This window comes from Colius striatus, chromosome 5, assembly GCF_028858725.1.
Source record: "Colius striatus isolate bColStr4 chromosome 5, bColStr4.1.hap1, whole genome shotgun sequence".
Classification (NCBI taxonomy): Eukaryota; Metazoa; Chordata; class Aves; order Coliiformes; family Coliidae; genus Colius; species Colius striatus.
In genome coordinates, this window is record NC_084763.1 from 4886409 (window position 1) to 4911477 (window position 25069).

The 25069-nt window shown below is 42.9% G+C and overlaps 1 protein-coding gene across 1 annotated transcript in view; it reads left to right on the plus strand.

Moving 5' to 3' along the window:
- The first annotated feature begins 1284 nt into the window (after positions 1–1284).
- SUSD5 (sushi domain containing 5) overlaps positions 1285–25069 on the plus strand; it is a 39164-nt gene continuing 15379 nt past the window's right edge. The window contains exons 1-3 of the mRNA XM_061997445.1: positions 1285–1378; positions 8877–9054; positions 20060–20178. Coding sequence (XP_061853429.1) covers positions 1285–1378; positions 8877–9054; positions 20060–20178 — 391 coding nt within the window. The remainder of the gene's footprint in view (positions 1379–8876; positions 9055–20059; positions 20179–25069) is intronic.

The window sequence follows — 25069 nt, forward strand, 5'->3', positions numbered from 1 at the left end:
AGATTCATTGCTACCAGAAGATGCTTGCAACTGCTACCGGGACCTTGCCACATTGGGCAGTGAGGAGGGTCAAGTCCTTACTTCTGTTCCCAATGGCTCAGAGTTTAGAGCAGACTGAGCATTTTTACCCAGCTTTGAGTTTCTAAGGGGAAAAAAATTTAAGTAGCTGAAAAAAACCAAGCAAAATAGGATGGGGAATATGAAAACAACATTTCTAGGCCCCGCTCGGTTCCAACAGCAACACAAAACTATTCTCTTTGTATATTTAGTGAAATAAATCCTGGCATCATCATCAGTATGTTTCCTCTTATTGTGGTCGTTTCTTTTGAGTTGGGACAAATATAGGACAAATGAGAATAAGGGACAGATGTCAGTGCTCTAAGTGCTGGTGGGAGCTGCAAACTCCTTTCATCATCTGCTTTCAGAGCATTCCAACCTGGCCAGCACTGTTCATCTGGACCAGAACTGACAGAGACCAGCTGATGGACTCCTGCTTCTGCCTTCAGCTCCTCATGGCTGTCTCGAACTCGGGATCTAAACCAGGAGGATTAACCCATCCCAATCCCAAACTTGGCTCAGCCACCAGAGTCCATGCCATTAGTCACCTTTCCTCAGCCCTTACCTGAAGACCATCGCTCTTGCTGCAGTAGCTGCTGACCTGCAACCCTCAGCAGTGTGCTGCTGCCTGATTGCAGACAGAAATCAGAGAGAAATCAGTGTTGCAGAGAGAAAAACCCTCCCCACATCTGAGCCCTTCCCTCCAGAGCTGCAAAGCTAAGCCCACAAACTCACCGTGTACCAGCGCCAGCTACCTAGCTGCCCTTCTCTCAGCCACGGACTTCTTCTGCTCCTTGCTTGTCCTTCCCCCCCTCTTTGCTCTCCCTCCTGGCTTTTATGTTCCTTCCACCGTGATCCAGAAGGTATTTACCGACAGGGTGATGTGACTTTTCACACCAGCTCGCTGCATGCACTGCCCTGCAGACTGGGCTGGATAAAGCCTCTCCCCAACCCCAGCTGTCTGGACATCTCCCCCCCTACACACCCCCCCCCCCCCCCTCCCTCCCCTCCCCTTCACTCCAAGCCAAGCCAAGGATTCCTCTCTCCCTCCCTCTTTCTTTTTCCACCCCTCCCGCCTTTCAGTGCAAACCCAGGACGCAGGATCGTGCTGAGGGAAAGCACTCCTCCAAATCATCACTGCAGACCCCGCTGAGAAAGTGCAGAGGAGGAGAGAGGAAAAGCCTCAGCTGCCAACCTCCTGTGGCTGAGGGCTTTGCAAGCAGGGCAATGGCTTCAGGCTCTCAGAGAGTCTCTCTCAACTTTCTCCAGGGTGTGGAATCTGTCTTCTTCATCCTTCAGATCATCTCTGTCCAGGCTGATGGTGAGTCCCTCATTCAGTTTGGTGCTGGGTTGCTACTGCTGCAATGAGAGCTGGATGTTGAAATGTGTTATTGAAAAAAGAAACAACCCCACATCAACCAGCCAACAACTTTTTTTTGTTGTTGTTGTAATAAGAAGCTGAAATACACGCCCCAGTTTGGGTTAGGAAATGTCTGATTCGGAGGTTTTTGAGGCTCTACAAATATCCTGGGGTTCAGCAGAGAAAGGAAATAAGATCCCAGAGGGCTAAGGTTATTGCATTACAACAAAATGACAGGACTGTGAAGTTTTCCAGGGGAAATAAGAATAATAAAACAAGAACACGAATAAGAAGGCTCAGCTATATTTTAAGAGAGCTCTCCTTATAATGAAAAGCATCTTTTCCCTGCAGAACTTCCCCATCTGGCCACATCAGATACCCTCCAATGCTGAATTATACAGGCAGGTACTTGAGGGAGGGAAGACAAGAAATCCAAGGGGTTTTTGTAACCTTTTCTGTTCAGTACCACACACTCTGAACATGACTGCTTGCCTTTCTGCACACGAGCTTCATCTGCACTTCAGATGGGGTGTGATCAGGACACGAATTTAGCTGAAGCACCAGCTACCAGCTACTCTGTGATGGGGCTTTTTAACTCACTGAGGATAATCCCCAACAGCTGAGTCCCTTGGAAGTTTCCTGTAGCCTGTTGCCTTTTTACTGATTAAGCCTGTGGTAATCATGACCAATTTACCTTAGCAAACCACCATTTGTTTATGAAAAGAAGGTGTCTTTTCCTGGGAGAGAGCAATGCTGAATGGCCACATTTTTCCACTTCCCCAGCTGTGATAGATTTATGCCTGATCTCAGGGTGGTTTTATTTTGATACACTAATCCTTTACCATTGATGCTTGCTGCACTGTTCCAGAGAACGGCTCTTAAACATTACAGGGCAGTAAAAAACCCTCTTCTTTTTGTTTTCAGAGTATTTTTTCCTCTTTAATCTAAATTTCTTTCAGCTGATGAAAAGGACATGGCAAAGGAAAGGGAGAAAATGAATCTTGTCTGTATGTTTCTACCACTTTGTGTGAAACACCATTTATACAACAGAACCTTTGTAAATGTGAAGAAAACTACTTTTCATTAAGAATAAAGGAAATGTGGCAGGCAACTGCACTCGGTTGCAATTCTGATTTTAGGGAATACTTTTTCCCTGGCAAAATCTCTCTGAAATGAGGAGGAAAAAATGCATACCCATGAAAGAAGGTTCTCCACATACCTTAAGAATAAGGGGATAGGACGGGAATCATTAATTTCCCTTGCTAAGGACACTTTATCTGAATAATCCTCTTTTCAAGACCATCTCCCAGTTTGTATTATTTCTTATAGAATTAGTGGCATCTTCTTGATTCCCAAACATACATTCTCTAAAAGAGAAAGGGGAAAGAAACCACGTTGGAGAGAATTTTCAGGCAGAGTTCATGACTGATTTTAGCTGCCCTTCAGCAGGTTGTCGAATCTACTTCACACATGGTAAAGCAAATATAAGGGTTGATAAAGCAAATCTAGGCTATGCTGTAGTTGGAGAGCATTATTGCAATAGTGTAGCTTCCATTTTTATTGAACTTCAAAGTATCACTGTGAAAAATGTTCAGGTCCTTTATTAAGATGCTTTTCAGTGCGTTCTCTTAGTATTCAAGCCAACAACATTAACCCTGTCCTGTAAACTGTCTGGTATATGTTGATACAGAAGAAAACACTTTATGTGAGCTTCAAAGTTTACCACTGCACACAGGCTTATGTATTTAAGATCTGAGAGTATGAAAGAGGATTAATGCTTTCTTTTATAACAGCTTCTGGCCTGATCCAGACAGAAAATCCTCTTCTTATTTGTGTAAATTGTAGGTGAGAATACAATTGTGCTACTCTCTAATATGTGCAAATGTCACTTCAGTGCCAAAGGACCTTTCTGGGTGACAAATAGGGGTGTGTGTGTGTGTTGTTCTTAACTGAAAGGAGCTGACTGTTTTGCAAACCGCTGAAGGGATTTTGAATCCACCTTGTAAAAAGCCTGTGAAATTCAGACTGGCCCCTGTTGCAGGCAAACCTCAGAAACTAGTTTCAATGTATTTCCCTAAGGAAGACTTTCACTTTATTCTCTCACACACAAATAATAGCAGAGAGCAAGCAGCAGAACTGGAGACCATCAGTATCTGGTGAAGGTGTAAAGCCTTGGCGGTTAATTGATCTCTTCTGAGCAGTATTTACCACAGCACATATAGCTGTGGTGCAGAGAGACCCCAGAAACACCAAGGTAAATGCTGAAATGAAAGATGTCTTTGTCTCACTTTGCAGCTTATTTTTCCTTTAACGACTGCAACGTGCTTGCTCATAGCTGTTGAGTTTGGGGTCAGATGGAGAGAAGGCTCCTCAAGGGCTGGCTCCTGCTCTGACACACTGATACTGACAACTACTGTTGGTGCAGTTGCAGGAGAATAACACAAGCTATCATGGTCTCAGTTATCAGGCAGATTACTTGGCATTTGCACTGGAATAGGAGAACAAGGATGCAGCTTCATGTATCCAGCACAGGAGCCACCTCTGCTTTCTTTGACTCCCCTTTTTGTCTTTTCACAGCTGCTGAGTTATCCATAGATATGAACCATAGTTTTCTGCAGAGCACTTGCTCTGAGACAGAGCATGCCAGGAGAGAATGGTGGTGATTAATCTACCTTACTAAGACATTTTAGATTTGAAAAATACATGCCAAGTTGCAGTCCTTTACTAATGGTTCCACAGTGGAGTGGGTCTGTTGGCTGAATTTGAGTTACATGGAAGGCCTATGGGTCAAGTCAATTAGATGGTTAGTGGCTGCAGAGGTTGCAAGGGGAAGGATCTTGAATTCAGAGAGCTAGGCACAGTTAGGTGAGGACCTGAGATACAGACTTCTGACCTAGGACCAGATAGATCTGATGTTAAAGGTAGGAAAAAGCTCTACTATACTCATTCCTTTGGCTTGCTTTACACCTTTTCTTCTGTCTCCTAAAGTCAATAGTATGCTTTTCCTCTTCTACTCTCTCTAGGCACTTCATTTGAGCAGCAGGTGTCTAAGCATTTCAGGCTGCAACTTCCAAAACAACTTACATTCTTGCATGTTGCATAAACAAATGCATAAACAACTCCAACTACTTGATCCTAAAGCATGTGGTACAGTTAAAATTTACACTCAAACTGAATTTAGCTGAGGAGGAACTCAAAGGAGACCCCCCCCCCCCCCCCATTTTGCTGTTGATGTAATATTTTAAGCAGTTTGATTTAAATCATCATTCACTTTAGTTTCTCACAGAAATAAACTCCACAGTCATGAATGTAGAGAACTGTGCAGAACTGGTAATTGCCCAAATCTCTGTCTGTAATTGTATGGTTTTATGGAATCCTCCACCCTTCCTATTACAATCAAGGCCATTGTTACACACAGCCATCGAAATGGAGATGAAATTGCTCTTGAAGGACAGAAGTGACCTTCCCTTCCTCTGCTCTCTTTTACCTCAATTGGAAGTTTTAAACATTGCAATAAAAAACAATTAGACTCCACATTTGCACGACTTTTACCACACTGATTTGGTTGAAACTGATGAGATTTTATCCTTTGAACTGGTAAATATCATGCCATGAGATTAAGCACACTGGGCATCCCTTTTCAAGTGCTTCCATTTCACAGTCTTTGTGAGAGTCACTGTTATTTCAAAGTCTACTGGACTTTGCAGCTTTGTGTTTGTCCTTCAACTTTGAACCGTGCTTGTACACCCCAGAAGATCTTGTTTTATCTGGTACTGTATTAGATTCAATTAGCTAAACTCTGTCTTGGTAAGCAGGAACATTCTGCTAATTCCACTGAGAGTCCTAACAGTATGGAGAAACAGGTTTTGGACTAGCTTGCTTTCTGAAGAGTCCCTTTCTTGTGCTTCCATATATCTGACTGTAGACAGTTCTTCAGCCTCAAAATCACAAGGTCCAGTGGTTAGAAGCTGAATTTGGCAAAATTTTGAACTGGAAATAAGGTGGAATGAGAGTAATGAGCCATTGGAACAGTTTACTGTAAAGTGTGCTGTAAATTCTCCATTACTTGGAGTCGTTGAGTCGTGACTGGATGCCTTTTGAAAAAAACATAGTCTAGCTCAACCACAAAATTTTGGCCTTGATGGTGGAATAACTGGGGCAAACCCACAGTCTATTTGTGCAGGAATTAAACAAGGTGATAAAAATCAATCAGAATGGACTGGGGTACTCTTAAGAAGAGCTATGTTCAGCTATTGTTTGTTTATAAAGTCCTAGTGCCAAACAGCACCAAACAGTAGATGTTATATCACTATATCAAAATCAATATTCTCTACTAATAGCAATCAGATGAAGGCAGAGGAAGAAAGACTCACTTTGCTTTCAGCTGTGTTCTTCAGAACTATGAATCCAGCTGTTCCATAACATTTGGGAGAATTATGTCTGATCATTTATGTCTTACCATTCAAGTTAAAACTTTTTTCACTGGTTTCAAAGGGGAACCTGAAGAAACTTGCTGTGACATGGACATATTTCATTCTGAGCCTGCTAAACCCAAGGTGTGCATTAAGCCTCCTGAGAAAGACTACTTTGCGTGGGTTTTTAGCTAAATCTTGAAACCAAAGGGACTGGCTTTGTTTAAAAAGTCTTCAGAAAAGTGTGTAGAGTTGTTGGAATAAATTTCCACACCAGTTGTCCCATTATCACAACATGGGAAACAAATGTTATGGGGCAGAAGTGAAGGGAGAGAGTAGAGAGGGAGCTCAAACATGGTGACTGTTCAAAGGTACTACAGCTGAAATCATACTACATTCCTCACACAGATAAACACAAAGACATGAGATAAACACAAAGACATTCCTTGGAGGTCTTCAAGACCCACCTGGACATGTTCCTGTGTGACCTGATCTAGGTGAACCTGCTTCTGCAGGGGGGTTGGACTGGATGATCTCTAAAGGTCCCTTCCAACCCTACCATTCTATGACTCTATGATCTTTCATCTGTTGCCTTATGGAAGTACAGAACAGGCTCATATTTAAAAGAGGATGACCATACATTTCTTGATGCTATTTCAGAGAAAGAACTCATTTCAACTACTCCATGATGTCATAATGTTCTAGAGAGAAAGGGGATGCCACTTGAGCTTCTGACTGTGATATCATCCAGTATGTGAGACAAAACTTCCTTTTTAAAACAATTGTCATCACAACTTGCAGTGATAAACCATTTTAGGAACATTTAAGCAGATCCCAAGCTTGGAAATGAGACTGCTTTTGTGATAAAGAAATGAGGCAAGTTCATTAGGTTATTATCTCAAGCTTGTCAGCCATGCCACTGTAAGGTGCAGTGTTCAATATCAGTGTTGTTGTCTTATTTATTGAAGGGGATTCCCTGTTTTGATGTACTTTTGTATTTTTCCAGTTGCCATACTAGCACATGTCCTGTGCTTTTTTCCCCTCTCAGTGATATGACACAGTTCAGGGTACCAGGGATCCAGCTATTCCATTAGTCAAGTGTCTGATTACTGAACCATACTTACTCTTGTATTTTCTAAGTTAGAAGTCAAGCAAAAAGAGAGGAGATCTTTAGAGCTTCTAAAACTTTGTAGAAGATTCCCAGGTTGGTCTGGTAAGCAGGTCAGACTCTTTTCTCCACTTCTGGCTAACCAGAATTTCCTATAAGGCAGTTCACTGTAATTTTCCTGACCAGTAAGTCCTATAGCTTACCCTAAAACCCATTTACCTGTGTAATTTGAACATCCTAGATACCTTTTTGAAGTATAAGACACTGTTTTGAACCAGCATCTTCATAGTTTCTAGCAAAAAGATGATTTGTCTTGGGTACAAACAAACACTTAACAGCAGCTAAGGAAAGCTCTCTACCTCAGTCTTGGCCAGATAAACTCCCCTAACAATTATAAGCTTAATTTCTTCTAATTATATCTAGATGAAATGCAATTCTTAATGATTTCCCTTTCTTTAAGCCTTCTAATTGAAATACTAATAGCTGGAAAATAAGGTTTGCTGCCATGTCAGACTAACATTTGTGATTGAACTCTCACACTACATAAACTTGCCCTCTACATCTTTAATGATGCACCCCAATCCTGACATTGTTTTTTTAGCCGTAAGGACTGTGATTCTTCCAGTGGGTTAAACTGCACAGAGGTGAGAACAGTAAGCTGTCAGGTACACACCTACCTCCTATCAGTTCCCAGTGTTTAGGATTAGATTCAGATTTATCAGTCTGTTGAAATAACAGGCAGAAGGGGTGGCACTTGGTGCAGAACCAGGCTGAGGGATTCCTGATATTGGTCAGTATGTCCTGTGAATGAGAAGCTACGTAGTGAATAAACACCTGCTATGTGCTGCAAGCTATGGATTTGTATAACCACCACCACTAATCTACTTTTGAAATAAGACAGAATGAGCAGTGCTTAAGATGAACTGAATGAACAGTGCCTAAAAGTTGTCTTTGTGCACCTGCAAGCAACCTCAATCTGCACCTTTGAAATGTAGAAGGTATCCCGAGGGATGTTATCTTTAGAAAGAAGATACTTACAGCAACTCAAATGTCAGTGCTGCAAACTGTCTCATTTGTTTATTTCTTTTTCTGGACACATCCAGCTAATGTGTTTATTCCATAACTCAGCAACTTCTCAAGCTTCACTGCCAAAACCCCAACTGCCCTCTTCCCAGTTGCCAAAACCTCTAACTTTCACCCTTACAGCTTTCACAGTGATAGATGCATGAAAATAAACTGAACTCTAACTTAAAATAACACAGGGAATTGTGGTACTAAAGATGTTCTCATGCTCATTCAAAAAAGCCTTCCATTAAGAAAAAAACCCACCAAAATCTGTCTGTCTTTCCAGAAAGATATGAAAACAAAGTGGCTTTGCACTGGCACTTAGGCAAAAGTTGCCATAGAATTAGATGATCTTGTTTTTAGGTCTTTCTGTCATGGAGGACTTGGTTAAAATGCTGGCTCTTAGATTTGTGCTTCCTTCCATAGAATGGTAGGGGTTGGAAGGGACTTTTAGAGATCATCCAGTCCAACGCCCCTGCAGAAGCAGGTTCATCTAGATCAGGAGATGTTCTGACTTGGACTATGCATGTGCATAAGGGAGAGTGTTGTGCTTTCTAGCTCCACATCTTAAGCACAGACCTACAGAGGCAAGGTGGGCTAGGAATGAATAGAGCTTAGCACTTCTTGCTCTTCTGTTGATGAGCAAAACTAAAAGAAAAGCTAAGACAAAGCTACTTCCCATGTTGATAAAATTACTCATTCCAAGAGGAAAGGTGCTCATTAAAACCACCTTAGTAAAAGCCTTGCACAGGTCCAGATGTGGCACTGCAGTGGGCCCAGATGACTTTATTTGGTGTTACTTTGCCATATTTTTGTTGAGCATGTACTGAGTACAATACCACAATGAGTGACATGTCCTTTCTTGGTGCTGCAGGGAAAGTGTTTGCACTCGAGTCCAAGAACAACTCTCAGAGTCTGGATTTAGCTGAAGCTGAGAAAGCTTGTGTTGACCTGAGTGCTCGCTTAGCAACTGCTGAAGAACTGAAGAGGGCTATTCTGGACTGTTCTTTTGCTGGCTGCACCACAGGATGGCTCGCTGGTGGCTCCACTGGGTAAGGACAACAGCATAACCTTTCCTGAGAAGTATGAGTGGCAGCTGTCAAGCAAGTTTCCCTCTTTCACTAAGAATATTGCACAAAAGCATGGGCCACAGAGCTGTGATATGTAGCTAAATGTGCCACTCTCCCCACAAAACTGATTTTATACAGCTAACACTGCAGGGGCACAGATATTTATCAGCCTCAGACCACATATCTGATTTCCCCTCCCTCTTCCCTTCTGTATGATGTCATTGCAGTTCCTTTTCTCTTGGCCTGTAGTGAGGTGCTGAGCCCTGAAGGAGCTTTGCAGGCTGAGGACACAGTGCTGGAGTCATTGTCAGTGCTCCTGCTGACTCTGTGATACTCTGCTCCAGAAGCAGCTCAGCAAACTGAGTGCTTCATGGAAGCCACCTATCTGGCCTGGGTATTTATGCATGTCTGAACAGAGAAGAAGCATGTTCAAATAGTTATGACAAGATGTGCTTAGACACAGTAAAGCACATGTGGCAGAGAGTTTGTTGAGATAGCTCACCAAGGAGCTGCTACAGCACTCAATGTGCTGAATTATATTAGTTGGGGTAGCTCAGGTGACTCAACATGACACTAGGCTGATCTTTGCCTCACATAACAGAGCTTCAAGGTGTCCTGGCCTGCCACAGCCTCTCCTGGAAGCATCACATCCTCCACAGAGACCAGTTCAAGACAGGAAGGTGCAAGTGTCCTGGGAACTGCTTCCCTCTGTTGATCATAGTTTCAGGAGGCTAAAGTCAGCCTTCATGAGTGCTCCCAAAGCTTCAAGAAACTGCTTCCAAGTTCCCAAGCTTTAGTGCATTCCTGCATTTTGTGACAGTTATCAGTTCTTTAAGTAAGCATTGGTGTTCATGTATTTTTGGTGATAAAGTTCCCACAGGACAGAAAAGTACTGCTATCAATGCAAGGTAGATGTTGAAATAACTTCAAGCAAAAGCAGATGGTTCTGATGATTCTTGTTTCCTTTTCTGGGTGAAAGATTGTTTGAAAATGCATTTATATGTACTTTTGGTCATTAAGGAAAAGATAATCCATAATTCTCTCAGGATATAAGGCAGGGGTCTGTAAGCCAGTTGCTGAGGTGCCATGCAGGCTGAAGAGCCAGGAGAACTATCCATGTCTGAGAAATGCATGGCAAAGTTGCTGTGTAGGTTCTTTTACACAGCCTCTATATTATGGAAGCAAGGAATGAATCATGAGTAGCAGAAGAAACTGTCCCTTTTTATCTACTATACCACTAGTTAGTCCTGACAGATAACTAACAAGTGCAGGTACTGGAGCTACATCTATTAATGGACCAGTTGGGGACCTATCTCTGAACATCTTCCATATCAAACCTGGATGCAGTGATGGTATTGTACACATCACACCATGATGATGTGAGGATGTACAAATCAAAGGGAAGGAGAGGAAGATTTTTAATGCCTTCCTACTTTCTGTACTCCTTTCCTCCAGTGAACCTGTCCTTAATGCAGAAGTCTCCAAACTACTTATGAGAAAGGACATGGTGGGGACACATCAGGAAATGAGCAGTCAGGTGCAAGGTATGCAAATGAGATGAAGTTATTCAAGCTGGACAAGTTGCTAAACTGCTTATAGAATGGGATGGAGAAGATGAAAAATACACACATATATATCTCCACACACATATAGATCAGTGTGACACAGCCTCCTTTGCAATACCATATGGATTACTGTTAGCCTTTCTTAAGAAAGGTACTAAAAGACTGTCAAAAAGAGGCCCATGAATGATGAAAGGGATGGAAAAGCTACTAAGAAGACACTCAATATTTTAATTAATTGGTTCTTTAATTAAAAAGAAATATCCACAGTTATCTATTCAAGACTTTGGGCATTTACTTGGTGAGTGGAAACACGACAGCAAGGGTAAAGGATAACTGGTAAATAGGAAAACCTTAATCCACACTCAGCTGATTTAAGACAGAGAGGGGAAAGCAGGTTTCACAGTATGCCTGGAAGGTTACAGAAGTAGGGAAAAAGACTTTTTCTGGGCACACCTCATGTAATTCATCCTCATGGATCCCCAAGTCTTGGTGTGTTCAGACCAGCCCAATTCACAGCTGTTAGCACAGGCAAGCGACTGGCAGATCCCAGAGCCTGGGAACTTCTTAGAGAAGAGATACTGACAGATAGGGATAACAGAGTAAGGGGTAACTCCTTCCAGCAGCAAACCATCTACACATTTCACATCAGCCCTGTCATGTGTAGCTCCTAAAGCATTACACATTGTTAGATTTCAGGAAGTGAAATGTGGTTAGGCAGGTCTCAATTGTCAGACGAGCCCTAATAGCTCTTTATCCTGAAAATGACACTCTTGTGACTTATTTGCATGTCAGACAAGTGAGTCAGTAAAACCACCAAGCGACCTGCCAGGATCTAGATGAAGCAAAAATGGCAGAGCCCTCTCTCAGGGCCACCTTTTGAATTCAGATGTTACACTAGAAAACCTTATATCGAGCCCTCCAGAGCTGGGCAGGGTGTTCTGTAGGGTCTTCTGGGAGTTTCTTTGGAGGGGGGTTAAATTTGGAAAGTGAGCATGACATTTTTGGTTGTGATCAAACCAAATGTATTAGGAAGCAACTATTCATTTCACAAATTGTAAACATCCTCAGCAGCTTGTATGGAGACATTCAGAGCAAGTTTACTCCTTTCTATCACTCTCCTAGGACTGACAGCTGAAGCTGTCCTATTCCCTATCTCATCTACAAGAGAATGAAGCCATGCATCCCTTCTGTAAGGGTTTTTAAGCTCTGCATAGACTTTCTATTCTATAGCAGAGCTCCTGCAGGGCTGCCAACCTGCTCCTTCACATGAACTGGCCCTGGGCTGGTTCCTACCCTGTCCCTGGAGGATTTATTTCAGGGTGAATAACTCTGGAGCAAGCAAGCACAGTCAGCTAGAATAAGTCTTGCTGTAAGAGTCAGAAGACTGGGGTTCTTTTCTTGGCTGACCACAGACCAAATGTTTGCTGCTAGGAAAATTACTTCATCCCTATTTTTCCTTCCTTTTGTTAGCTCTTTGGGTTTTGCACTGACTCTGTTGAATGCTTCTACAGTGTCAAACACAACAGGGCCCTCACTGCAGATGACACCAGTGGGAAATGCAATAATAAGACTCAGAAATGACATTTCAGAAGACTACCTACTTCTTTTTCTGCTTGTATCATGGGACTTGCCCAGCACCTGACAGCAGGGTGGCACATTACTAAGGAAAGGAAAAACTTCCCAATAACCAAGGAATTAAATAAGAGTCAGCTGCTAACTCTTGCCAGTCCTCTCATCTGTGTGTGTAAACCCTCGGACTTGTGGGTCCTGGCAAATCTGTCCAGGTGTAGAGGTCAAAACAAGCCCACTTGCTCATTTGCAGAGAAGCACTCACAGTGATATGCCAGTTTGACAAGCTCTCTGCTTTGTTCCAAGGCTGTGCTCATGATAATGCATGGGAATTTGCTCCCAGAAACGTGAACAAGGCAGGTCAATTAATTCCCTTCAAGAGAAGAATCCAGACATAGCTGATAGGACATAGCCCAATTCAGAATGTTACAGCTGTTTATGAAAGCACGTGAGGAGATCTTGCTCTCTGAAATGCCTTCATGTCACTTCAACTCTAGTCTCACAGCCCACAAGTGGAGCCTTGCTCTGCTAATTGATCACAGAATCACTTTGTCTCCTTGTGTCTCATCAAACATCTCAAAGTCTCATACAGGGAAAAGAAACCTAAAGTAATTGTATTTCAGGAATAAGGATTTCTACATGAAGAGGAGGCAAGAGACTTGAATTTAATGTACAGGCATGGCCAGTTGACTCCAAGGAGTGGTATCACTGGGCAATTTGAACATGAGCTACTTTGCATCAGCTTTGTTGGGGAGTGCAAATCATTTCTTGCACAACCTGTGAAGACAGCTTGGGCAAAGTATGACAGCCACTATTCTTGTAAAACAAACAGCCCAACAATTGAAGAGCTTCCTAGAAAATGTACTTTTCCAGGAGAAGCATCCAACAAAAGAAAATGCCTTTTCTTTTTCCTCACTGTATCTTCTAGGACAAGCCCCCAAAACACCATCTGCTAAACTATCACAGTCCTCAGAGCAGCCATTTAGTTACCTGGGTCTCATAACTGACTCCCTTATAGATTAGATCTTTAACTTTCAGGGCTTCAGCAAAACTTTAGCAAACTTTGGTACAAAAAGTTAGGCAGCCTGATCTAGGTGAACCTGCTTCTGCAGGGGAGTTGGACTAGATGATCTCTAAAGGTCCCTTCCAACCCCTACCATCCTATGATATGCTGGTGAAATTAGCTAATGCAAGACAGTGAGAAGTCATTGCTACAGCCAAAGGAGAAAGAGCTGGGTGTAGCCACAGAACACAAAACAGCAGCAGGTTTGTCATAAAACAAAATAACTCACATAAAAGTTGCAAGAAAATGAAGTAGAGTCTTCCTAAAATGCACCCAGGAGCTCTTCCAGGAGAGAAGAGGTGAAAAAACAATGCTGAAGGGCTTAAATAAGACCCTGGTGAGGCACCAGCTGCAGTAGGGCAACAGAATTCTTAGCATCCAGCCTCAGCAAGGATGAATTTATATTAAGACCAGCCCACTTCTCTTATCAGAAGTGATTAAAGGTAATCAGTTTCTTATCAGAGGTGATTAATCAGTTTGTTTAGCCTAGCAAGAGTGTGCTCACTCTTAGCAGATGCACAGGAGCAACCAATACCAGGGTTTTAACTTGCCAATTAATTCCAATTAGGCTGATTTGCTAATTTTCACGTATTTTGCCCTGTCCCCCCCCAAATCTCTGTCATCTTCTGCCCTGTCTGTAAGTCTTTTGTCCGAGAACTGAGCTTCTTTGTAAATTAATAAGCATTCAGCGAGTGTGTTTGTGGGTTTGTAACCCCCTTTGTTAACCAATCTGTCACGAAAGCCATGAGTTAAAATAAAATTGGGTAAACCCAGCTTTCTAATGACACTTGACATGTCTTTGGGCACCCAACTAATCCAGGCCAGGAAGCAACACAATTCTCCTCTACCAAGAATGCTCAAGTTATATGTCCATAGTGATATTAGAGTCAAATGGCTGTATTAAAACCTTTTCATACCAGGTTACAGCCTAAAAAATCTGCATGAATGGGCTATGTTTATTTAAGGAACAGAGCCCTTACTATTTCAGTAGCCCTATGTACAATTTTAAGCACAAAAGGCTGCATTTTGGTGTATTTGTAAGGATCTAAAGGATAGTGGTTGTGCCATGGTAAGACCTCCTTTTGCCATTTGCAGTGGCAGTATTGCTGGTGGAATGTCTTCATGTCACACTTGGCAGCTGCTTTCTTTGGGTCACATCCAGCTGAAATGAGCCTCTGTAGTTGCCAGTCAATGGACTTTCCAAAGCTCACCTGTGCTCCCCTTCAGGACTTTCCAGGGAAGTTTTCTTCCCTTTGGTAATCATGAACATGTCATTTATGGGTTTTTATTCCTCATCAGAGACAGGTTTATAATCTGCAGTTTCCCAAACTATAGAAGGGAAAGACTAAGACTACAAACCTTCTAGTTTGGCTCCCAGACTCATGAGGGGTCGTTTTTCTCCCTCACCTAGTTGCTGAAACACAAGTGGTAAAGCTGAGCCACGAAGAACAAATAGCACAAGATGTTCAAGGTGTATCTTGACTAAGAAAAGTGATGGAGTTTTAGCATCTCTAATGAAGGTTTGTTGTGTTATACTACGAACCAGACTTCCACAGTTCCTCATACTATGAATAAATGTCGTTGAGACCGCTCTGACTCAGTTCAGTGAATTTATGGACTAAGGTTACACAGCTTTACAATCATCTGGCAGATAAAGCAGCGGCTACAGAACATCCCAGTCCCACCTACTGGTTTCTGTGCTGATGGATCACGCTGTGTCAGATAAACTCAGCTGTTCACTCCATATGTTTTAAGAGGGGCTTACTTAAAGTACTGCAAAATTGCTAAGTAGTTACCTTAGAATTACCAGTGGATACCACTATAAACAATATTTACACTTTATATATAAGTATAAAGTGTTTATTTTATAGCTATAGTTATTTCTTATCCACACATGTATACAATACATAAAATCAGGTATAATTACTACAGCTTGAAGATGTAATTATGAGATATTGAATGATACACGCTGCATAATGACATATTATGACACACCATAAAATAAATACTACCCCTGCCAGCTTTTCTACTGTCTCCTTCTCTGAACAGAAGAATTAGGACAAGTGCAAAATACACCAATTACTCATTGGTTACATAATAGACTAAAAAAATTCATGCAAGAGCAAGTGGAAGGCTTTTAGGAGGTCTGGTTCATGCTGTACCGTGCTATGTCTCGGGTTTTCTCCTTGTATAAATGCAATATGTGAGTCATGGCATGGAAAGCAACGATCAGCTTGGCCAATCTCTGATCTTACTTTTGGGGCAGGTCCAGAGGAAGGATTGTTAATTGTTCCTAGCTGGATGAATCTTACTGTGCAGCAGGAATTAAGATGAGGTTCAATGTAGTGCAGCCTCGCTGTGGTCTGTTGTTTCCTCACTTGAGAGAAGAGGTGAAGATGTTGTCCTTCTAGCCTGGGTAGCAGTGAGAAGATTTTCTGTAGTTTTTTGGCTTGACTTGTCAAGGAACCAAATGAAACACCATCAGGCACCTCCCATTTTCCATCAGAGAGCAGGAGCTGCTGTCAGCACCACTAAAACCCCTCCTTTCCCAATGATATCTTTACCTTACTGACAGTGTATGTTACTCACATGATCTGTAGTGGTGTATGTGGGACTGAATGTTATGCTTTTGGCCATGGAAAAGGAATTTTCAAGGATGCAGGGATGCTTCTAGCAGATGTGTATTCAATATAGAGCATTAATATGAGTGATGTGGTCTGAACTCAGTATGTTTCTTCTGAGCATGTCTGCTTGCATTGCTTCTGCAGGGGAGTTGGACTAGGTGATCTCTAAAGGTCCCTTCCAACCCCACCATTCTGTGATTCTATGTCCTTAGAAGGAAAAATAGAACTGCACCTGGTTCTTAAACCCAAGGTACCAAATCGTGCTTGACACTGCTCCAAACATCAGATTACAATGTATGCTAAGATGAGTAATAAGCAAGTCTGGTTAAGTTCATTTATAACATGAAGGTAGCAATAAATAGAATGAAAGCTCCCTGCATGACTGCGTTCTTCTAAATGCCTGGGTAGGTGGATATAGCCCTAAAAAGATGTATGAAGTTCGTGGCATTCTCTCAACCATGATGCAGTGGAACAAACCCAAAAAAACAAAGAAATGAACCAGGAGACCCATTTCCACAACCTGGTGCTGGAAAGTGGAAGGAAAGTGTATGGTTTTCTGTTTGTTTCAGCATGGCAATGCTGCTGTTGGAGACGTTTTCAAACACACTGAATTCTGACACGATGGGTTTTGTTTTGGTCCTCAAATGAAAAAGGTATCAAAAGCATCAAAATCTACCTTTTAGAACTGAGACAAAAGTCTACCTGTGTTCCACCTAGATCAGGTCACATAGGAACATGTCCAGGAGGGTCTTGAAGACCTCCAAGGAAGGAGCCTCCACACCCTCCCTGGGCAGCCTGTGCCAGGGCTCCCTCACTGAAACACTGAAACAGTTTTTCCTTATGTTTAAATGGAACTTTTTGGGTTCCAAGTTTATCCCATCACCCCTTCTCCTGTTGCTAGATACCACAGAAAAAAGTACTCCTCTAACCTCCTGCCACCCAGCATTTAGATATTTATAATGTTAATGAGATCCCCCCTCAGTCTCCTCTTCTCCAGACTAAACAGCCCCAGGTCCCACAGCCTTTCCTCGTATGAAAGATGTTCCAGTCCCCTGATCACCTTGCTGTCCCTGCACTGGCCTCTCTCCAGCACTTCCCTGTCCCTCTTGAGCTGAGGAGCCCAGAACTGGACACAGGACTCCAGATGAGGCCTCACCAGGGCAGAGCAGAGGGGGAGAGGAACCTCCCTTGACCTGCTGCCCACACTCTTCTTGATGCACCCCAGGCTGCCATTGGCTTCTTGGCCACGAGGGCACATTGCTGGCTCATGGTCAGTTTATTATCAACCAGCACTCCCAGGTCTCTCTCTGCAGAGCTGCTCTCCAGCAGGTCACCCCCAGCCTGTCCTGGTGCATGGGGTTGTTCCTTCCCAGATGCAGGACTCTGCACTTGTCCTTGTTGAACCTCATCCTTTTCCCTCATTTAGGGAAACTTATACCCACCCTCAAGAGCTCAGAGAAAAGATTACTATTGTATATCTTTAGTCATACCTCAAGTCCTACCGGCTGCAGAGAGACCATTTCTATGCAAAGACATTGCAGGAGTGATCTGAGAAATGCTGAGCAATCCTGAAGCTCCATTCAGCAGTGGTAAGAGCATCTTCCTGAAGATGTTTAAAGCTTGCAGGACTGAGCTTGTGGTAGGAATCTACTGACAGTGAAGGAGGAATGAGAGAGATGAAACAGATTTTCTTCTCTTCTTCTTCTATTTGTTATATGTGTACAAGACATGCTTTATTTAATCTCAGATTTACCTGCAGAATGTTTGCAGTTGTAATCAGACCAATTTTGATATGAGAAAAGTCCAATTTAAAGTCCTAAGCAGAAGATGAACCGGGATCTAGTTTGTTGTAGGGAAAAAAAGACAGGAAGAGCAAAGTCATTTAAAATATCATAATGTCATTTAAAGCCTTTCTTTATGTACAGTATTAAAACCATTTGCAAGAGACACCTTTGTGAGTTTGGTCTCATTGGACAGCATTAAGAAATGCTGTTACATTTGATCAACTAATCAATATATTCCATCAGCTACAAACTTGTGATTTATTGTCCAATACTTGAAAGAAAAATGACATTAAGAAAAACTTGCTCTTCAAATCCACAGTCTTCCATGGCAGCCAGGTTTTGGACATGACCTGAGTATAACAAGGATGTGTCACCCACAGGTGTATTTTTTTGAGCCTACTGAAGAAATGATAAAGAAATTACAGTGCTTTGGGCAGAAGCAAAATATCCTGGCTAGGAACTGGAATGAGAAGTGAGAAAATTCGAGATGAGACTTTTCACAAGTGGCTTCCAAGTATCAGGAATTCTGTTAAGGAATAAAAAGGAATGTGGCAAAAATCTTCATGTTTCAGTGTTTTTTAGGGAGTCTGAAGTTTTAAGCACACAATTACAGACAGGAGGCACACAGCAGGTCTAGGTGTACCCTGCTTCTGCAGGGGGGGTTGGACTAGATGATCTCTAAAGGTCCTCTCCAACCCCTACCATTCTGTGACTCTATGATTTTTAAAGACATGTCAGTGTCTATCTGCTTGGTGTTGCAAAGCATAACTGACCCAAGTACCTGAGTGAGTGACTATTGGAAAGATTAAGGTTGTTTGAAGGGAGGCATAAGTTTCACTCACTTTGGCTTTGTAAAACCTAGTGGACTATGTGAACTCAAACAAACATTTTCTAGTTGATGGCCTGTTTCTCCCAGTCATCTCAACTCACTTTGGCTGACCAAGTCACTTCTGTCCATGTGCCTGGTTACTGGCTGCAGAGGCTTGGATTTTAAATGCATTAAAGCAATATTGTCCTTCAAGTGATAGAACACACCCCAAAAGAAGGGATGTTTTCCTTACAAAAGAAACATATTTGATTTGAAATCATTCAGGGGCTTTCAGCAGGGAATGAAATCCTGCTATTTTCCAGAGCAGAAGTGTGGTAGGAACCATTCTGGTACATCTGGCCTGTTTTATACTGCTTTAGTTTAGATTAAAAGAATGTTAAAGTTGCATATTTAACTGCTCCTAAGCTATTGTGTGTCAGAATGAAGATGGTCTGTATGATGGTCATTCAGCCCATTTGTGTGAATCAATTGCTTTATGGCATTGAAGTGCATGATCAAACACTGGGTTTCCACTGAATCTTTTCCATGCTGAATGAATGGGCAGTTAGTTACTCAATATGTGTTTTATTCCCCAAATTGAGTGTGGGGCTGACAGCAAAATGAGTTTAACCATTGCAGAATAGAAAATGGCAAGTTTCCTCCCCTGGAAGGATTCCCTCCCCTGTAGGAAGCATTTTTGTCTTGCTCCTCCTAGAACAGCTGACCAAGCAACACTCCTAAAAACCTGCTGTCCACAAATCCAAACCCCACCCCATTAACATCCAGCTGCAAAAAGTGGGGCTGAATTTGCTTTCCCAGCCTTTGGAACCTTCAGTGTAACAGTAAAACCAGCGTTTTCCTCAACAAACTGTCTGTTTGTTAGCTTTAAGCAGCCAGTACAGCTGAGAGGGAAGATAATTAGCAATCTCTTCCTTCAGATTAATCATCTGGAGAGTTTAACACCAAACAGAGATTTATTACCTTAGTTGAAGCCTATGGAGGGCAAGAGGATGGATTAGGTACCGCTGAGCACCAAGCAGAAGACACAGAGTTTACTCAGAGGTGTGGAACTGCTGTTAGAGAAGCAGCAGCTTTTCTTGCAGCAGCACAGGATGAATCTTCAGAGCTTGCCTGCCTTAGCTTTTAAGGAGTGAAATATGCAGCCTTAGTGGTGTTCTAATGCAAAATGCTAATGATTTTTCACCTTCCAGACCAACTCTTGAGTTTTTGGTTTTGTTTTTATCCAGGTGCCATTGGTGTGAATCTGTATTGCTGGAACGGGAGAGCCTTAAATCCTGTGGGACTTGGTCTGATGTTTAGAAGTGTTATGGGATACAATAAGACAAACACTCTTTATTGCTTCCTACACCTTGAACTGATCTGCAGCAAATGTTTCTTTTTACTTACTTCAAGTCATCCCTTGGCTTTTTCTCATAGATCTTCCCACACTGATGCCTTATGAAACAGTTAAGCTAAGGCTAAAGCCTGACTACTGTGATGAAAGATCTCCACCTGCATGTACAACTCCAGAAGATTTCTGACTATTGTTTTTTTCTCCCTCTTCTTTATTTTAGGACAATTATATGCAGAAAGACGGGCAGCAAACAGCAGAGCGGGAAAGCCATTGATGTTAGAATTGAAACCGGTCCCTTTGTGAATGACCAATATGATGCTTTTTGTGTAAAGGATGAAGGTCAGCACTGATATGCTATTGAAATAATGCACAGTCTTCGCTGTCTTGCAACACTAAAAGTTCTGCCTTCAGTTTTTCTCCTGCTGAGAGGCAAAGAGGGAATGTTAGTGAATAAATCTTTAAATGCCTGCTAAGTGAGGCAGCTGCTGCAAAGACATCGGGTGCACGAAAGAAATTGCACCATCTCTTGTCTTTGCTGCAGTTTAGAGGGCTCAAACACCACTAATAATACTAATTTTGGTGTTTGCAAGAACATGCTTTGTGGAAAAGGATACATCTGGTACCAGTATAACTGAGGTGCCTGAAGCATCTCCCATAGTCAGGACTGCAACTGAATGTAACTCAGCCAGCTGCTTCCAGCTGCAAACCAGCACGCTGGTGCATATCTATCAGCACATGACATTTGTTTGCATGTAACTTCATTGCCTCTGTTTCATTTCTGGGTTGTTTGGAGGGGGGTTTATTTGTTGAGAAGCATAGACCAGCCTGTTGAGGACCCTGATAGATCACAGACGATCCTGAAAACCAAACTGTTTCCAATCTGGGTTGATGCTTAAACGTTTTGATATTCAAATGCCAGAACCCACAAGCAAAGATGGATTTTTAAGGTGAAAAGGAAATTGTTACTGATAGGCAGGATTGTGTAAAGAAGTTTGGGAGCCCCTGAAACACATTGTTGGTGTCCATAGTAAAGTTTTCTGTTTCGTTTCTAAGAAAAGCAGGGGCAAGCAGATTGCACTTGCTGAGAAACAGTAAGGAAGAGCAAGTTCACAAGGCAGGAGGGCAATTTGATAAACACTCGGTGGCAGCAGGGGTAGCGAAGTGAAACGTGGCAGAGGTGGTGCATGTTTGAGTTGCAACCAATCATTCAAAAATGACAGAGTTTGACTGAGCATCCTCTGCAGTAAGCCTCATGATATCAACTCCAGGCTCCGTGCTGCTGTGAGCGATGCCAGCCCCGTCACCCAGTTGCTCATGTTGTCACACAAGCACCTTTGTGCTTTCTTCCATGCTGCTCCTCACATATAGGAGCAGCTCCCTGTAAACATCTGCTAAACTCTCTCATTGTCTTCCTTCAAATCTCTCTTTTGTCATCATCCCCCCCTCCAGAAAAACCTTGCAGTGGGTGGGACAGCTGGGGGATGTTGAAATCATTGCTCTGGCCACTATTGTTCCATTGTGCCCTTGTGCTCCCCTGTGCATGTCAACCTGCTGCGTCTGAGCTTACACGTAGATGCCAGATCTCAGGGAAGGGACCGTGTTTGCCTTTTGCATTTGGTTACAACTCATGGTAAAGGGGCAGTAGAGGTGAAGATAAGAACAGAGTCTGGCAGTGCTGGTTGGAAAGGAGTAATACATAGGAGTCAGAAACTGCATAGCTAAAATTTGGGGGAGAGTTGGGACTGTTTGCAAAGAAGAGATAGGTTGTGAACAACTTGTTTGGTCCAAGGCAGGGAGTTTCCTGGTGACAGAATGGAATGATCATGCCAATGTACCCTGCAAACAGTCCTTACATACAGAGGCATTTCTGGATGACTATAAGGCCTCCTCTTCTTTGATTATATAAGAAGTTTTGGATGCAGAGCCAAAGTTTGAACTGAAAGGCTGAGGTGGTGTGGCACAGCCTGGTTTGTGTTTGGTATGAAAGCAGAAACAGCCTTAAGGTGCAAGTGGAACACACAGTAACACACAAGCCGGCACAGAGCAGTTGGCTGATGAAAGAACATCCTACACCTCAGGGATGACACCTTCACTTTTGGGAAAGAAGTGCTCAGTAAGAAGCAGCAGCAAGTGCTGCACCACAGCCTCAGACACAGCATGTTTCTGCTGGGTTTGTGCAGGTACCTAGAAACTAAACCTCTAAGCCATGGTTAATGAATTGTTTCTTAGTTGTAGTGAACATTGCTTTTAACTCATACAATTCCAACACAGTAATACATTATCATTAAGACCTGTGTGCTGAAGTTAAATACAAGCAGCAAGTTGTTTTGCCCAGCTTTCTTACACAGAGACCAATGTCCCCAGACACAAGAACCACAAGACCTTTCATTTATTCCACCTTCATCCAACCAGCAGTCTGCAGCCCCACATGTAGTTAATCTGGTTCTTACTCCAGTATTTCTTATCCTCACTTTTTACTCACCATCTCCCCTCCTTCAGAGCACTCTCAGCAACTTGCCAGCTCCAGGCAGGCCTTGCTGGGTGGGGGGATGTACGTGCTGTCGTGTGGACACCCATATAGAGGTATGAGTACGTTGGTTTATCCACCCCTGTGCACTGCTGATCATCTGGCCAGCACCACTCTGGCAAGAGTTGAGTCCTACTTATGCTCATCCAAAGGAAAAACACACCTGGCTTTGGATCTTTCCTCTTTTAAACTCGTGGTACCAAAAGGAACAGACATCCAGCAGCTTTCCTTCTCTGTCACGTTTGGCAGAGATCAGCCAAAGGCTCAGACAGACTGGCAGGTTGAGGATGGACAGGGGGAACAGTCACATCACAGAATCATAGAGTGGTAGGGGTTGGAAGAGACCTTTAGAGATCATCTAGTCCAACCCCATCAGTCCCCCATCAGCCTTCAGAAACCAAGTTGACAGGAGCAACTCTTCACAACTCCATTTCCAGTTTGTAGGGTTGTGCAAAGGGCATCTTGAACCACCATCAAACTTCTAGCACAAACCATCACGAAACTCCCTTTTGTAGGGCTTGATTTATAATTAATCTTTGCTCAGTCAATGTTTGGCACACAAATGAGCTCAGATGAGTTGCTTAAGCCTTCACCTCAGCGTGCCTCAACAGCCAGGGCAGCAGTTAGACGCCAGCAAAAAGCTCTGGGTGTGCTTACAGCATCAGCCTTTTGCAATCAAAAACCCCAAAGAGAGAGATACCTTTCCTGGTTTTGTGCTTCTGAGAGGGATTTTGTTTTGTACACACAAAAGAATCACAACAGTCTTTGACATCAAGAGCTGTGTTTTACAGGGAATGGGTACTAAGGGTTGTGTTTGACAGGGAAAGATGTAGCCATAACGTTTTATGAGTGCTGTGAGTGTAGCAGCAGTTTTCACACTACAGAGAAATGTGTCTTCTCAGTTTCTCATAAACACATGTTTTATGCAGCCATTAGAGGCAGGAGGACAGCTCTGTACCAGCTCAGAATCTGCTGAGATCAGAAAGTTTCTCTCTTTTCGCCCCGAGTGCAAAAAAAATGACCTAAAAATAGATGAGAATCTGCCTTTTCTGCAAATGGAGTATCACACACAGGTCAGAGCCAGCCCACAGACTGGGTGTATGTGCTCTCTAGCAAAGCTCATAAGAAAATGCCTCAATATATAAAAGACACAAAGCAAGAAAACCAGCAAGCTGCATTCCTCCCCCCTTTCTTATTTTCAGTAGGACCCCCACAGCATTTGATTTCATGCAGATACAATCCTCTCAGTTCTGTTTCTTGGAGGGGTTTGTTTTAAATGCAACAAAGGAAAGATCTCCCAAGTTTCACTGCTTCTTTGTTTTGGTGACCCACTGATATTTACAGGCAACAAGGAAGATCTCTATTCCATAAGGCTTTGATTTGCTGCCACCATAGGAAAAGCAAACAGGCAGCAACTTGTATAGTGTAGGGCATAAATGCAAATCAAACTTAAACATGACTGCTGGCTCCAGACACCCATCAAAGCTTCGTGGCTTATGTACATATTTCAGTTTGCCTTTTGCAGCAGGAAGGAAAAAAAACAAGAAATCAGTGTGTTCTTTAAAGAAAAGACCTTAAATCCACTTTAATATATCAAACTGCAATTTGCTTTATGCAGTACTTGAACCATTTCTTTTTGTCATGCTGGAGATGTCAAGCTTTGCAATGTTTTCCCTTTGCTACAGCTTTCTTTTCCAGAGCTTTACATAGAGCTGACAGTGAATTTCCAGCTACCTGGTGGCATTATTTAGAATCATAGAATCACAGAATGGTAGGGGTTGAAAGGGACCTTTAGAGATGATCCAGTCCAACCCCCCTGCAGAAGCAGGGTCACCTAGATCAGGTCACACAGGAACGTGTCCAGGTGGGTCTTGAAGACTTCCAAGGAAGGAGCCTCCACAAGCCCTCTGGGCAGCCTGTGCCAGGGCTCCCTCACTGAAACACTGAAAGAGTTTTTTCTTATGTTTAAGTAGAACTTTTTGTGTTCCTGCTTCATCTCATTACCCTTTTCCTCATAAGGAAGATGCTCCAGTCCCCTGGTCATCTTGGTGGCCCTGCACTGGCCTCTCTCCAGCAGTTCCCTGTCCCTCTTGAGCTGAGGAGCCCAGAACTGGACACAGGACTCCAGATGAGGCCTCACCAGGGCAGAGTAGAGAGGGAGCAGAACCTCCCTTGACCTGCTGCCCACACTCTTCTTGATGCATCCCAGGCTGCCATTGGCCTTCTTGGCCACGAGGGCACATTGCTGGCTTGTATTTAGCTTATTATCACCCAGCACTCCCAGGTCTCTCTCTGCAGAGCTGCTCTTCAGCAGTTCGACCCCCAGCCTGTGCTGGTGCATGGGGTTGTTCCCTCCCAGCTGCAGGACTCTGCACTTGTCCTTGTTGAACCTCCTGAGGTTCTTAAATATAGGTTCCTATTGGAGCTAATACATTCTTACAAGGCCTGTCTGATGAAAGATGTATTGGCATCCTAACATTGGCAGCTTACAAGCAGCAACTAACGTTGGCCATGACTGAGTTTTGGTTCTTTGCACTCAATTTGCACTCAAGTGTTTTTATCCAAGAAGAAAAATTCCATATGTTCTAGTATCTGTGCAACCAGGAAATAAACCAAACATCCCCATACTCATCTTTCACAGGGCTGAGCATTAAGGGTTGCATTTTCCAACTTCTTAATGGCAAGATGACATCCTCTAAGTTC